Source organism: Bufo bufo, chromosome 11, assembly GCF_905171765.1.
Source record: "Bufo bufo chromosome 11, aBufBuf1.1, whole genome shotgun sequence".
NCBI classification, from domain to species: Eukaryota; Metazoa; Chordata; class Amphibia; order Anura; family Bufonidae; genus Bufo; species Bufo bufo.
This window is the reverse complement of record NC_053399.1, coordinates 2690493-2704708: the sequence shown is the minus strand read 5'-3', so window position 1 is coordinate 2704708 and position 14216 is coordinate 2690493. Positions and strand designations below refer to the sequence as shown.

The window sequence follows — 14216 nt, the reverse complement described above, 5'->3', positions numbered from 1 at the left end:
CCCATTACATACCCCATCAGTACGCCCACTATACAGACATATCACACCCATTACATACCCCATCAGTACGCCCACTATACAGACATATCACACCCATTACATACCCCATCCGTACGCGCACTATACAGACATATCACCCATGTGACATACCCCATCAGTATGCCCACTATACAGACATATCATCCATGTGACATACCCCAGCAGTACGCCCACTATACAGACATATCACACCCATTATATACCCCATCCGTACGCCCACTACACAGACATATCACACATTACATACCCCATCAGTACACCCACTATACAGACATATCACCCATGTGACATACCCCATCAGTATGCCCACTATACAGACATATCACACCCATTACATACCCCCACTATACAGACATATCACACCCATTACATACCCCCACTATACAGACATATCACACCCATTACATACCCCCACTACACAGACATATCACACCCATTACATACCCCATCAGTACGCCCACTATACAGACATATCACACCCATTACATACCCCCACTATACAGACATATCACACCCATTTCATACCCCATCCGTACGCCCACTACACAGCCATATCACCCATGTGACATGCTTCACATACTTCGTTGGCTAGCGAATGACGGTATGTCCCGGTTGCCTCAGATGTCCATACAGAAGTTGCTGAAGGGAGGCCACGCAGGACCATTCCACGCCCCATCCCCCATAGTCCCAGTACAGCACGTTGTGCCCTCCAGCCCAGTAAACCTGCGTGCTCCATTGGAGTGGACCTGTCCACCCACCGTGTGAGGCTGAGCAGATATCCAGCTCCACCCATAGCATGCAGCGTGTGACCTGGCAGAGGTTACCAACAACCAGCAGGGGGCAGTCTGTGGAAGCACAAAGGACAGAAGGGTCCTCCAGGAATGCTGCCCCAGGTCTCCTTCAGGAGCATACATTTTGGGCAATTATGTGGGCATGGCCAAAGCTCCCCGATAAGAAATCCCCAGGGCCCATCAGGACAGAGCTCTGCTGGTTGCTGCCCAGGGAGCACACTGGTGTGGCAGTAGAGATAGAGGGGAGTAGACACGATGGAGAATCAAATCAGACGCAACAAGGTTGGACTAAAAAAGGAGGGGTAGTAGCACCTTCCCATTGACCAGGGCTGTTACCGGGAATTGCACTGCACCCGTTACTGCATTCGCAGGGGTGTTCGCCCTGTGTGTTTAGCCACGTCCTCACCAGCAGTACCCCCAGCTGGTGCTCCCCGTGAGGCTGCAAGATCATGGGTGGCAGTGTCCATAGGCCCAGAAATCCCCATCCTCTATTCTTTGTTGGTGGTAGAGTCTGAAATTGCCAGCTATCTCAAGAATAAAAAAGGTCATCGTGGTAGTCACCAGAGAAGGACGTATCGTCGCCATGGGTGCAGCTCATCTCGGAGCCGGAGTTCATAGTCTTCCTCCCGTAAGATTTCTTCATCTTATCGGTCATCTTCAGATGGGTTAAGCAGCAGAGGAGGTGAGGAGCAGAGGAGACAGGGGTCAGCATATTGAGATGTAAAGATCCTCCCATGACGCTCCATCACATGTTCAATGGTTTCCAGAGAAGGAAGCAGGACTCTGTCTACATGGAAACGATTCATGGCGCCCAACAGCTACACTGTTTGGCTTTGTCCCCCACCTTGGTTAGGGCACTTTCACACTAGCGTTATTGAGTTCCGTCACAGGGGCTCAATACCGGAAAAGAACTGATCAGGCATATCCGCATGCATTCTGAATGGAGAGCGATCCGTTCAGGATGCATCAGGACGTCTTCAGTGCAGTCTTTTTGCCTTTTCAGTACTGAGATAATACCACCGGAATGCCGGATCCGGCATTTTTTCCCATTGAAATGCATTAATGCAGTGTTCTGGCAAAACAGATCCGGCATTGTGGTCTGCGCATGCTCAGACCGCAAAGAAATGGTTAAAAAAATTAATGCCGAATCCGTTTTTCGAGATGACATTGGAGAGACGGATCCGGCATTTCAATGCATTTGTCATAGGGATCAGGATTCCCTGCGGTGATGGAACTGCCTGCCGGAATCCTCTGCGGCAAGTGTGAAAGTAGCCTTAGGTGTCAAGGACAATGGAAGTGTGGTTACAACAGATACAAGCACAGCGACCATCGCCGGAATAGATCAGGCTGGTCTTTTAATGAGGGATATTGTCGCTTCTCCTCATCCTTTAAATTCGCCATGACTGCTCAATATGCGGGGGGCTCGCTCATCCACCTGCGGTTTTCGTGGAGCAAAGTAACCCTCCAAAGGTGGGGATTGCCAGTCCAGCAGGGAATGCCACCCATGGGGGGGTGCTCAATGAACAGGGCCGTCTTTAACGCAGGGCAAAAGGGGCAGCTGCCCCGGGCGCAGTTGCTCCTGGGGGGCCCAAGCAACTGCCTCTTGAACCCTGCTGCAGTGGCATACCACCAATATAGCAGACCACGCCGTTGATATGGGGCCCGCAGTACAGGGGGCCCGAAGCGCATGGAAGGCCCCACCCCCTATGTCTACTCTGCACAAGACACAGACTGTAGACCGTTTTCATTCATGGTTAATGCATTGAGGCGGCCTGCCCACTTCTCCCTACGGCTCCAAGTAACAAGTCAACCCAACTGCCTAACCACCCACCCCGCCCCCCCGCCCCGCTCCTTGGTGCACACACCCGGGTTTAAAATGCGGAGCTGATCTGTATACGGACACGGTTGGCATGTTGGTTTTGGGGCAGTATCACTGGGGTTTAGTAAGAATCGAACACATAATGGTAATTACTATCATTTTCATTACAATTCACTACAATTTTCATTACAAAAATGTAACTATTAAAATATATTTTTAAAAAAACTTTAAAAAACCCAGTGAACAGCGTAATTGAAAATAAATCAATAAAAATGTCCAATTTTCTGTTTTTTCATCACTTCACTTACCCTCCGTAGACATAACTATAAAAAAAAAAAAAAGTTATGTGGGTCAGAATACGGCGATGACCTGAAAATTTTCCAAGTTTTGATTTTTTTTCAGCATTAAAACGCAAGAAAAACTACACGTGTGTGGTATCGCCATAATCATACTGACCCAGAGAATGAAGATCCCAACCAACAAGCCCCGTGTGAAGGCAGGGAGCGGAAGACGGAAATGCAAAAATGGAAAACCGTTGCATCAGGAAGGGGTTAAAGCTATTTTTCTAATAAAAACTTAGGATTTGAGTAATTAATATAAAAAAAATGGTCAGCATCACTGCCCCTACTCATTACACAAAAAAAAAAAAAAGAAAAACGGCAGTTAGGACTTCCAGTGTAATTTGGCTTTCTGGGGTCTCCCCTGTGAGGTGTGGATGGCAGGATATTCTGATACACCGGCCCGCAGAGCATCGAGGTGTGGATGGCGGGACATTCTGATACACCGGACCGCAGAGCATCGAGGTGTGGATGGCGGGATATTCTGATACACCGGCCCGCAGAGCATCGACGTGTGGATGGTGGGACATTCTGATACACCGGCCCGCAGAGCATCGAGGTGTGGATGGCGGGACATTCTGATACACCGGCCCGCAGAGCATCGAAGTGTGGATGGCGGGACATTCTGATACACCGGCCCGCAGAGCATCGAGGTGTGGATGGCGGGACATTCTGATACACCGGCCCGCAGAGCATCGACGTGTGGATGGTGGGACATTCTGATACACCGGCCCGCAGAGCATCGAGGTGTGGATGGCGGGACATTCTGATACACCGGCCCGCAGAGCATCGAGGTGTGGATGGCGGGACATTCTGATACACCGGCCCGCAGAGCATCGAGGTGTGGATGGCGGGACATTCTGATACACCGGACCGCAGAGCATCGAGGTGTGGATGGCGGGACATTCTGATACACCGGACCGCAGAGCATCGAGGTGTGGATGGTGGGACATTCTGATACACCGGCCCGCAGAGCATCGAGGTGTGGATGGCGGGACATTCTGATACACCGGACCGCAGAGCATCGAGGTGTGGATGGCGGGACATTCTGATACACCGGACCGCAGAGCATCGTCCCATAAGCCTCTCTCTTGGCTTGCAATCGATGACGGTTCATTGGAGAGGACTTTGGTGCGGCCATTAACCACAATACCACAGCCGGTTGTCCAGGCTGAAGGTAACGACTTGGGCCTGATGAAGCTTATCATCACTAATCAAGGCAGATTTAGGGCGCTTTTAGCTTCTGTGCGGCAGGTGTGACACTGTGGTCCAAGGTGGTTGCTCAGCAGTTTTGGTGGGGTGCCAGGTGGGTCCTTGAATGGACTTCACATGAGACCCTGGATGCTAGAGGGGAACAATGCAGATTTGCCGTTACCCAATGGGGTACATCTTAATCCTATAGGAGTGGATATTGCATATCAGACCTTCAGGATGGAGTTGAAAAGGATTTGAAGGCTCTTTTTCCACCGAACACATGCGGGTTGCCATCCTTAGTAAGGTAGACTCACCCGTCCGGCGATGCACAGGTAAGCCCTTACCTGTGCCAGGAGCAGGCAGTTCCGAGAACAGCCCGATGAAGGCCCCTGGCGGCTGTTCTCAGAACTGCCTGCTCCCGGTGACTGCATTTGATATCAGACCGGCTCCCGGCAAAGGCACAGGCAAGGGCTTACCTGTGCATCGCCGGACGGGTAAGTCTACCTTACTAAAGATGGCAGCCCGCATGTGTTCGCTGGCCAACACTGCGAACTGACCATCACTGCAGCAGAGCAACAGAAACCCAAAGTCTAAAGAGTATGGGACCCAGGGTAAAGTCAGCAAATCCGTGGGCCTCCAGAAACCAGCACACGCCGATCCCCAGACGGCTCGGCTGCAGCAGCTCGCATCAAACTCTGGCTATGGTGTGATGTATGGGAGCAGTGACATCATGACAGGTCCATTCTCTGCAGCTGCCCTCCATCACAGTCCCCCCTGATCTAGGAGCGCGGTCACGTTCCTGCTCTCTGCTGGCATCGTTCACACTAGGATCACGGCTTCAGTTACAGCAGATGCCCTGACAATCTGATTGATCCACTGGTTTGTCAGAGCACGCCATACTTGTTGCTGAAAATACTGCAAAGTTTGTACGACTGCAGGATCCATTATAGAACGAGTGTCCAACGCACCCCGCCGACTTATCTCACCATTATGTCCATGGAAGGAAGGCCTCTATATTCTGTACAAATCCTCCCACCAAATGAAAAGTCTGATGGAGGCTCCAGCGCCATGTGAACACAGCCTCTTTTTCCTTTTGCACAGAAGAAAATCAAGATCAGTCAAACAAACTATACAAATAGGGGCTCATTCACACCAAGTACGGACTCCTAGTTATACCAAGTGCTACAACCGGGCTCCTGCACCCCAGAGTCCATACAAGAAGTGAATGAAAATTACAAAAACAGTGTATTAAATCTGGAATTCTATATTATTAAAAAGATCAAAAGAAAATACTGTTGACCAGGGATAGATCCAGCAATATTATATTACGTGTTATTTTGATCTTATAATTGCCTGATTTAATATACCTTGAGTGCTAACCGTTTTTGAAATTTTCATGCAATTCAAGATCCGGCGCACAGCTCTTCTCTCCACTCATGTCGGGTTATGTCCGTGTGTGCCATGGATGGACGGACGGACGGACAGACAGACACACACTGCACAAGTCACAAAAAGCTGTGTGCAGGAGAGTCGTGGTGTTCTAGAGCAGCACCTAGTGGCCGGGTCTGAGCGTTACACCCCCCTCCAGACAACCCAATCCCATCTACTGGGAGAAATAAAAGACAAATGCATGTGAGCAGCCACAAGACAAAGACATCCATCTGTTACCAGATTGAGGAGATGGAGGCCGCACAGAATGGTATCTAGGGGCTGCCTGTGGCCCCAAGCCGCAGGTTGTGCACCCCTGCCATAGACTGTATATTGTGCATGTTGCTGCACCAGAGCCCCAAGCAAAGTGCCCAAATGTGGACTTTATTACACTGCATATCCTCAGAGCTCTGCAGCCTCTATCAGTATGACCCCCAAAGCTGACAATCTAATGGTATCATGTTGTGCTCGATCAAGGCAGGGTGGCAGACGCTGCAGACAATAGCACCCACCACCAGTCACCCTGCAGAGGGAGGGGCGCAGAGACCTTTCCATCTCCTCTGGAGAGATGATGTCACTGTAATAAAATGTTCACACCACTAAAAGCCTGTCACCTCCAGGACAGCAATAAATGGCTGCATTAACCTGCCCCGCCACTAATCACAGCCGTCATGTGCCGTAACCTCCCTGCACCCAACACACGCCACATGAAAATATGGGCAGGGTCGGAGGACCAAGAAAATGGAGACTGTAAAGACCAGATGCAGAAATTATTAGCAAACAGGTTCAATTATGTCCGAAAGGCTGGCAAAGGGAGATGGGATGGAGACCACGCACTCTACTGCACGAGCAACGAGACTATGGGCTCTTTACTGTAAGAGCAGTGAGACTATGGGCTCTTTACTGTAAGAGCAGTGAGACTATGGACTCTATACTGTAAGAGCAGTCAGACTATGGACTCTATACTGTAAGAGCAGTCAGACTATGGACTCTTTACAGTAAGAGCAGTGAGACTATGGACTCTTTACTGTAAGAGCAGTGAGACTATGGACTCTATACTGTAAGAGCAGTGAGACTATGGGCTCTATACTGTAAGAGCAGTGAGACTATGGGCTCTATACTGTAAGAGCAGTGAGACTATGGACTCTATACTGTAAGAGCAGTGAGACTATGGACTCTATACTGTAAGAGCAGTGAGACTATGGACTCTTTACTGTAAGAGCAGTGAGACTATGGACTCTTTACTGTAAGAGCAGTAAGACTATGGACTCTTTACTGTAAGAGCAGTGAGACTATGGACTCTATACTGTAAGAGCAGTGAGACTATGGGCTCTATACTGTAAGAGCAGGGAGACTATGGACTCTTTACTGTAAGAGCAGTGAGACTATGGACTCTATACTGTAAGAGCAGTGAGACTATGGACTCTTTACTGTAAGAGCACTGAGACTATAGACTCTTTACTGTAAGAGCAGTGAGACTATGGACTCTTTACTGTAAGAGCAGTGAGACTATGGACTCTTTACTGTAAGAGCAGTGAGACTATGGACTCTTTACTGTAAGAGCACTGAGACTATAGACTCTTTACTGTAAGAGCAGTGAGACTATGGACTCTTTACTGTAAGAGCAGTGAGACTATGGACTCTATACTGTAAGAGCAGTGAGACTATGGACTCTTTACTGTAAGAGCACTGAGACTATAGACTCTTTACTGTAAGAGCAGTGAGACTATGGACTCTTTACTGTAAGAGCAGTGAGACTATGGACTCTATACTGTAAGAGCAGTGAGACTATGGACTCTTTACTGTAAGAGCAGTGAGACTATGGACTCTTTACTGTAAGAGCACTGAGACTATAGACTCTTTACTGTAAGAGCAGTGAGACTATGGACTCTTTACTGTAAGAGCAGTGAGACTATGGACTCTTTACTGTAAGAGCAGTGAGACTATGGACTCTTTACTGTAAGAGCAGTGAGACTATGGACTCTTTACTGTAAGAGCACTGAGACTATAGACTCTGTACTGTAAGAGCAGTGAGACTATGGACTCTATACTGTAAGAGCAGTGAGACTATGGACTCTATACTGTAAGAGCACTGAGACTATGGACTCTTTACTGTAAGAGCAGTGAGACTATGGACTCTTTACTGTAAGAGCAGTGAGACTATGGACTCTTTACTGTAAGAGCAGTGAGACTATGGACTCTTTACTGTAAGAGCAGGGAGACTATGGACTCTTTACTGTAAGAGCAGTGAGACTATGGGTACTGTGAGATTCTCTGCCAGAGCAGGTTGTGATGGAGAGACCTGGATGTCTGAAGTAGAATATTACAGGCTATAGTTAGTAGATTACTGGAGTTTGGGTGATGATTCAGGCAGTTTCTCCAATTGTCAGGTTTGGATTCAGGAATTATTTTTTTCCCTAAGGAGGTAAATTGTCTTCTACATCATGAGGGACTTCTTCCTCAGGACCCACAGTGGAGGAAGATGATGTCTATGGACAGATGTCTTTTCAGCCTTACTATGCTACCAGTTATCATGTGCTCAATGAAAATTAAAGACTGTAGGTATCTAGAACAATATCAGTACAGTGATGGTCGCATGGAGCTGCCAAATACAGACTGGGATTTTTTTCTCTAGTTTTCTGTAGGATCATCTACAAAAAGGGAAAAGAAGGTGAAGAGTGTAGATGTCTGGAAGGTAGGCTGCATTACTACTCTGTGCCAGAAGGGGGCGCTCCAAGTTCACAAACACATTCCAGGACACAGTGCATGGTTTAGGGGAGCAATAATGACAGTATCAAATGTAATGAATGAGGATTTCAGCTTCCAGTCAATGTTCTACTGCTGTCATAGCAATCAATGAGAACCGCACCACATGTATAATGCGTATTCCCTTCAGAAGTAGGCATGCCTTTTACTACAGAAGGACCAGAATATATGGAGAAGACCCCTGCTCTGTATCCGGCCCACCCAGTGGATGAAGACATGCAGTGTAATTACAGGACGAGCACTCACAGCTAATCCACAAAGCTCATTAGCCACATAACCAGTGCTCACCTCTGAAGACGCGTCACCTCCGACCATCATCGGCTGCCACACTGCTAACCTCTACCTTCGGGGACCACAGCTAAGGTGATGTCATCAGTCTGTGCTACATGACATCACACAGTACAAGTCTTCTCCAGCAGCATCACCCACCAGCCCAACAACAAAAACAACCCCACGACCATGCCAGAATCCGTGCAATCTCTATCCAGTGTCGACACAATATTAGTTATGTAATAACTATATATATAAAAAATAAAAATACTTTCTGCAGGACCGCCAAAAATGCATCCAACAATGCTACTATGCTAGTGATACCTTAGAAAGATACCAAGATACCCAGCTTTGCGGTGCCAGCAGACAATGCACAGTCCAGATACCCAGCTTTGCGGTGCCAGCAGACAATGCACAGTCCAGATACCCAGCTTTGCGGTGCCAGCAGACAATGCACAGTCCAGATACCCAGTTTTGCGGTGCCAGCAGACAATGCACAGTCCAGATACCCAGTTTTGCGGTGCCAGCAGACAATGCACAGTCCAGATACCCAGTTTTGCGGTGCCAGCAGACAATGCACAGTCCAGATACCCAGCTTTGCGGTGCCAGCAGACAATGCACAGTCCAGATACCCAGCTTTGCGGTGCCAGCAGACAATGCACAGTCCAGATACCCAGCTTTGCGGTGCCAGCAGACATTGCACAGTCCAGATACCCAGCTTTGCGGTGCCAGCAGACAATGCACAGTCCAGATACCCAGCTTTGCGGTGCCAGCAGACAATGCACAGTCCAGATACCCAGCTTTGCGGTGCCAGCAGACATTGCACAGTCCAGATACCCAGCTTTGCGGTGCCAGCAGACAATGCACAGTCCAGATACCCAGCTTTGCGGTGCCAGCAGACAATGCACAGTCCAGATACCCAGCTTTGCGGTGCCAGCAGACAATGCACAGTCCAGATACCCAGCTTTGCGGTGCCAGCAGACAATGCACAGTCCAGATACCCAGCTTTGCGGTGCCAGCAGACAATGCACAGTCCAGATACCCAGCTTTGCGGTGCCAGCAGACAATGCACAGTCCAGATACCCAGCTTTGCGGTGCCAGCAGACAATGCACAGTCCAGATACCCAGCTTTGCGGTGCCAGATAGCCAGCGTTGGTGTTTTAGTGCCTGTGAACACGGAATGGCTCTAAGGAAACATGCACACGTTCAGGATTTATGTGTGGAGAATCCGCACTGAAATCCGCAGGTGTTCGCAGGCAAATCTGTGCGGTCAATCCGCATCAATTGGTGCGGATTTTCCACATGCGGACATTACTAAGTGAATGAAGAAAATCCGGTCAGAAAAAATAAATTGACAGCTTTGCGGTGCCAGCAGACAATGCACAGTCCAGATACCCAGCTTTGCGGTGCCAGCAGACAATGCACAGTCCAGATACCCAGCTTTGCGGTGCCAGCAGACAATGCACAGTCCAGATACCCAGCTTTGCGGTGCCAGCAGACATTGCACAGTCCAGATACCCAGCTTTGCGGTGCCAGCAGACAATGCACAGTCCAGATACCCAGCTTTGCGGTGCCAGCAGACAATGCACAGTCCAGATACCCAGCTTTGCGGTGCCAGCAGACAATGCACAGTCCAGATACCCAGCTTTGCGGTGCCAGCAGACAATGCACAGTCCAGATACCCAGCTTTGCGGTGCCAGCAGACATTGCACAGTCCAGATACCCAGCTTTGCGGTGCCAGCAGACAATGCACAGTCCAGATACCCAGCTTTGCGGTGCCAGCAGACAATGCACAGTCCAGATACCCAGCTTTGCGGTGCCAGCAGACAATGCACAGTCCAGATACCCAGCTTTGCGGTGCCAGCAGACAATGCACAGTCCAGATACCCAGCTTTGCGGTGCCAGCAGACAATGCACAGTCCAGATACCCAGCTTTGCGGTGCCAGCAGACAATGCACAGTCCAGATACCCAGCTTTGCGGTGCCAGATAGCCAGCGTTGGTGTTTTAGTGCCTGTGAACACGGAATGGCTCTAAGGAAACATGCACACGTTCAGGATTTATGTGTGGAGAATCCGCACTGAAATCCGCAGGTGTTCGCAGGCAAATCTGTGCGGTCAATCCGCATCAATTGGTGCGGATTTTCCACATGCGGACATTACTAAGTGAATGAAGAAAATCCGGTCAGAAAAAATAAATTGACATGCTGCGGATTTTAAAATCCGCACCACAGGTCAAAATCCACGCGGAAAAAATCTCAAATTATCTCGAAAAAATAATTTCAAATTATCATAGAATACAATGTACATGACATACGGTGCGGATTTTCTGCATGCAAATCCGCACAGAAAATCTGCACGCAATCCTGATCATGTGCATTTAGCCTTAGGCGTTTTTGATGGATCCAGCAGGGTTCAGCAGAAACGCTTCCGTTACTGATAATACAACCATCTGCATCCGTTATGAACTGATCCGATTGTATTATCTTTACCATAGCCAGGACGGATCCGTCATGAACTCCATTGAAAGTCAATGGGGGACGGATCCGTTATCTATTGTGTTAGATTGGGTCAGAGAAAACTGATCCATCCCCATTGACTTGCATTGTGCGTCATGACAGATCCGTATTGCTCCGCATCCCAGGACAGAAAGCAAATCGCAGCGCTGCTCTCCGGTATGAGAACGGAATGCATTTTGGCGCTCTCCGTTCTGTCCAGTTACGTTTTGTCCCCATTGACAAAGAATGGGGACAAAACGGAAGCATTTTTTCCAGTATTGAGACCCTATGACGGGTATTAATACCGGAAAATATTAACGCTAGTGTGAAAGTAGCCCAATACGTCATTGTAGTGCCAGTGTAGAGCCTGTGCAGTGAACACAGCGCGCCAGGGAGTGTGCAGGCTGCAATCTGTGATATCAGCTGGCAAGGCCACAGCAAGAGCTGACCTGTGCTCATAATTGTTTACCCAGCATTACTTTTCACCCCCCAGATGTGCACTGGCACATCAGAGCTAACGCTAGGACCCCAGGATGTGGTTTTCAGTGTGACGTGGCACGGCCCCCCACCTCTTCTGTCACAGTCCATGGTACAGGGAGTCTGTGCGAGCTGCCTGCGGCCCCCAGACCGCTGCTGTCACCACCACTCACCTAACACACAGCGACACTTCCATGATACAGTGTGTAGTACTGCCCAAGGCAAGGAGCACTGAGGCGCCCACTTAACCCTTTCAAATACCACGTCTAGCCAAGCACTGCATATGGCCCTCATCGCAAAGGGCATGTCTGTGGGAGACAGCACCTGAGCTCAGACATGTCACTTCCCATTATTTCCTGTGTGCCCACCCTAACTCCATATGCAAATATCATAATTAGCATCACAAGTAAATTCATGTGGCGCTTGTATCATAATGAGGATGGGACGGTTCCTTATCTGTGTATGCAGAGGTCTCCCTGGACCCCATGGACTGAGGAGATGGGACTGCACAAGGAGATAACATTGTGTCTCCACATCTTCGGTTTAGGGGTCACTCCGCTTATGAATCGCCTCTGGACCCTGAGGGCTATAAAACAAACCTCTTCCCTTTGTATACACTTCAGCTTCCCCTATGCAAGCGTAAATGCTGCAACACTAACCTGACAGTCACTGCGCTGCACATGAAGGGTTAATGTCGAAGTCTGTCTGAATTCTAATTGGCCATAACGTGCTGCCCATATCATACCGGACATCTTCTCAGGAGACATCAATCACTGCCGGTGTCAGCCAGGACCTTGTGATTGTCCTAGTCAGTAAAGACTACAAGTACAAGAGCTCCAGGGACCAGTGACGTAGGCACCGCCAGCCTCCACATCTCCTCCAGCCTGCTCCGGAGCAACGCCCCGAGAGGTCCCTGCTCCAGAAGAGCGCCATAAGAGGTCCCTGCTCCAGGAGAGCGCCCCGAGAGGTCTCTGCTCCAGGAGAGCGCCATAAGAGGTCCCTGCTCCAGGAGAGCGCCATAAGAGGTCCCTGCTCCAGGAGAGCGCCATAAGAGGTCCCTGCTCCAGGAGAGCGCCATAAGAGGTCCCTGCTCCAGGAGAGCGCCATAAGAGGTCCCTGCTCCAGGAGAGCGCCATAAGAGGTCCCTGCTCCAGGAGAGCGCCATAAGAGGTCCCTGCTCCAGGAGAGCGCCATAAGAGGTCCCTGCTCCAGGAGAGCGCCATAAGAGGTCCCTGCTCCAGGAGAGCGCCATAAGAGGTCCCTGCTCCAGGAGAGCGCCATAAGAGGTCCCTGCTCCAGAAGAGCGCCATAAGAGGTCCCTGCTCCAGGAGAGCGCCATAAGAGGTCCCTGCTCCAGGAGAGCGCCATAAGAGGTCCCTGCTCCAGAAGAGCGCCATAAGAGGTCCCTGCTCCAGAAGAGCGCCATAAGAGGTCCCTGCTCCAGAAGAGCGCCATAAGAGGTCCCTGCTCCAGAAGAGCGCCATAAGAGGTCCCTGCTCCAGAAGAGCGCCATAAGAGGTCCCTGCTCCAGAAGAGCGCCATAAGAGGTCCCTGCTCCAGAAGAGCGCCATAAGAGGTCCCTGCTCCAGAAGAGCACCATAAGAGGTCCCTGCTCCAGAAGAGCGCCATAAGAGGTCCCTGCTCCAGAAGAGCACCATAAAAAGGTCTATGCTCCAGAAGAGCACCAGGTCCTTGCTCCAGAAGAGCACCAGGTCTCTGCTCCAATCTTAGAAGTAGAGCGACATTTATTGGGCCTGGCAGAGAAAGCCATATGAGAGGAAACTGACACTAAAATAGATAGATATTATGGAAAATGAGAAGTCTTCTCCCCATGAACACAGGCCAGGACTCACCCCAACCATCTTATAGTCATGCCCAGGAGGTAACCTGAGCAATTCTCTCTAAACCCTGGCTGTCATGCACCCTAGGGGCTGTTTCTTGATGGGTAGCACACTGTATTATCATACATTGGGGGCACTCTGGTGTCATTTATTTCAGGTCGGGGGTCCTAAGTTGCTCAATAGGCAACAGCAAACCATAAACATCTTCATTTCCCAAACTGTGGACTGGATGCTGAAAGACTACAAAAGTGAAAAATCTCAATATACAGTACGCTGCAGCTCTGCCCAGGACTAAACAATGAATATTAGCCAGGAATCACCACTCCCAGCATCCACACTGTCTACTCCCCCCCCCCCCCATTATCTCATTCACTGGCATAGGATGATGGGCGACACCCTCTAATTTACGTGGTATAATGAGGTGACCTCTTCTGCAGACCCATGGGGGTACGGCAAAAGAAAAAAAAAAGAAAAGAAAAAAGAAAAAAAAAAAGTCAATGAATGGAGTTGATTGGAGCGCCATTCCCAGGACTCCACAATGACATGAAATCAGATCTCCCCAGCAGTGTCCTTCCCAGGCCGATGACCCGTAACTAATCCCCAAGCCCACATGGACCTAGTGCAGAGTCATCTGCAGCCAGGAAGGAGTTAATAATCCATTAAATAACTGGAGACTGGAAAGGCGAGATAAGCAGAGAAATGAGAGATAAATGGAGGAGAAGAAGGGAGGGAGCGACAGACAGAGAGCAAAATACAAA

The 14216-nt window shown here is 49.5% G+C and overlaps 1 protein-coding gene across 2 annotated transcripts in view; it reads right to left on the bottom strand.

Moving 5' to 3' along the window:
* Window positions 1-14216, bottom strand: part of NRXN3 (neurexin 3) — a 335275-nt gene that overhangs the window by 297060 nt on the left and 23999 nt on the right. Inside the window, exon 4 of one of the 2 annotated variants that reach the window (XM_040411260.1) lies at window positions 12411-12422. The exons of the other annotated variant lie outside the window; for it this stretch is intronic. Within the exon in view, the coding sequence (XP_040267194.1) occupies window positions 12411-12422 (12 nt within the window). The remainder of the gene's footprint in view (window positions 1-12410; window positions 12423-14216) is intronic. 2 annotated transcript variants of the gene reach the window in all.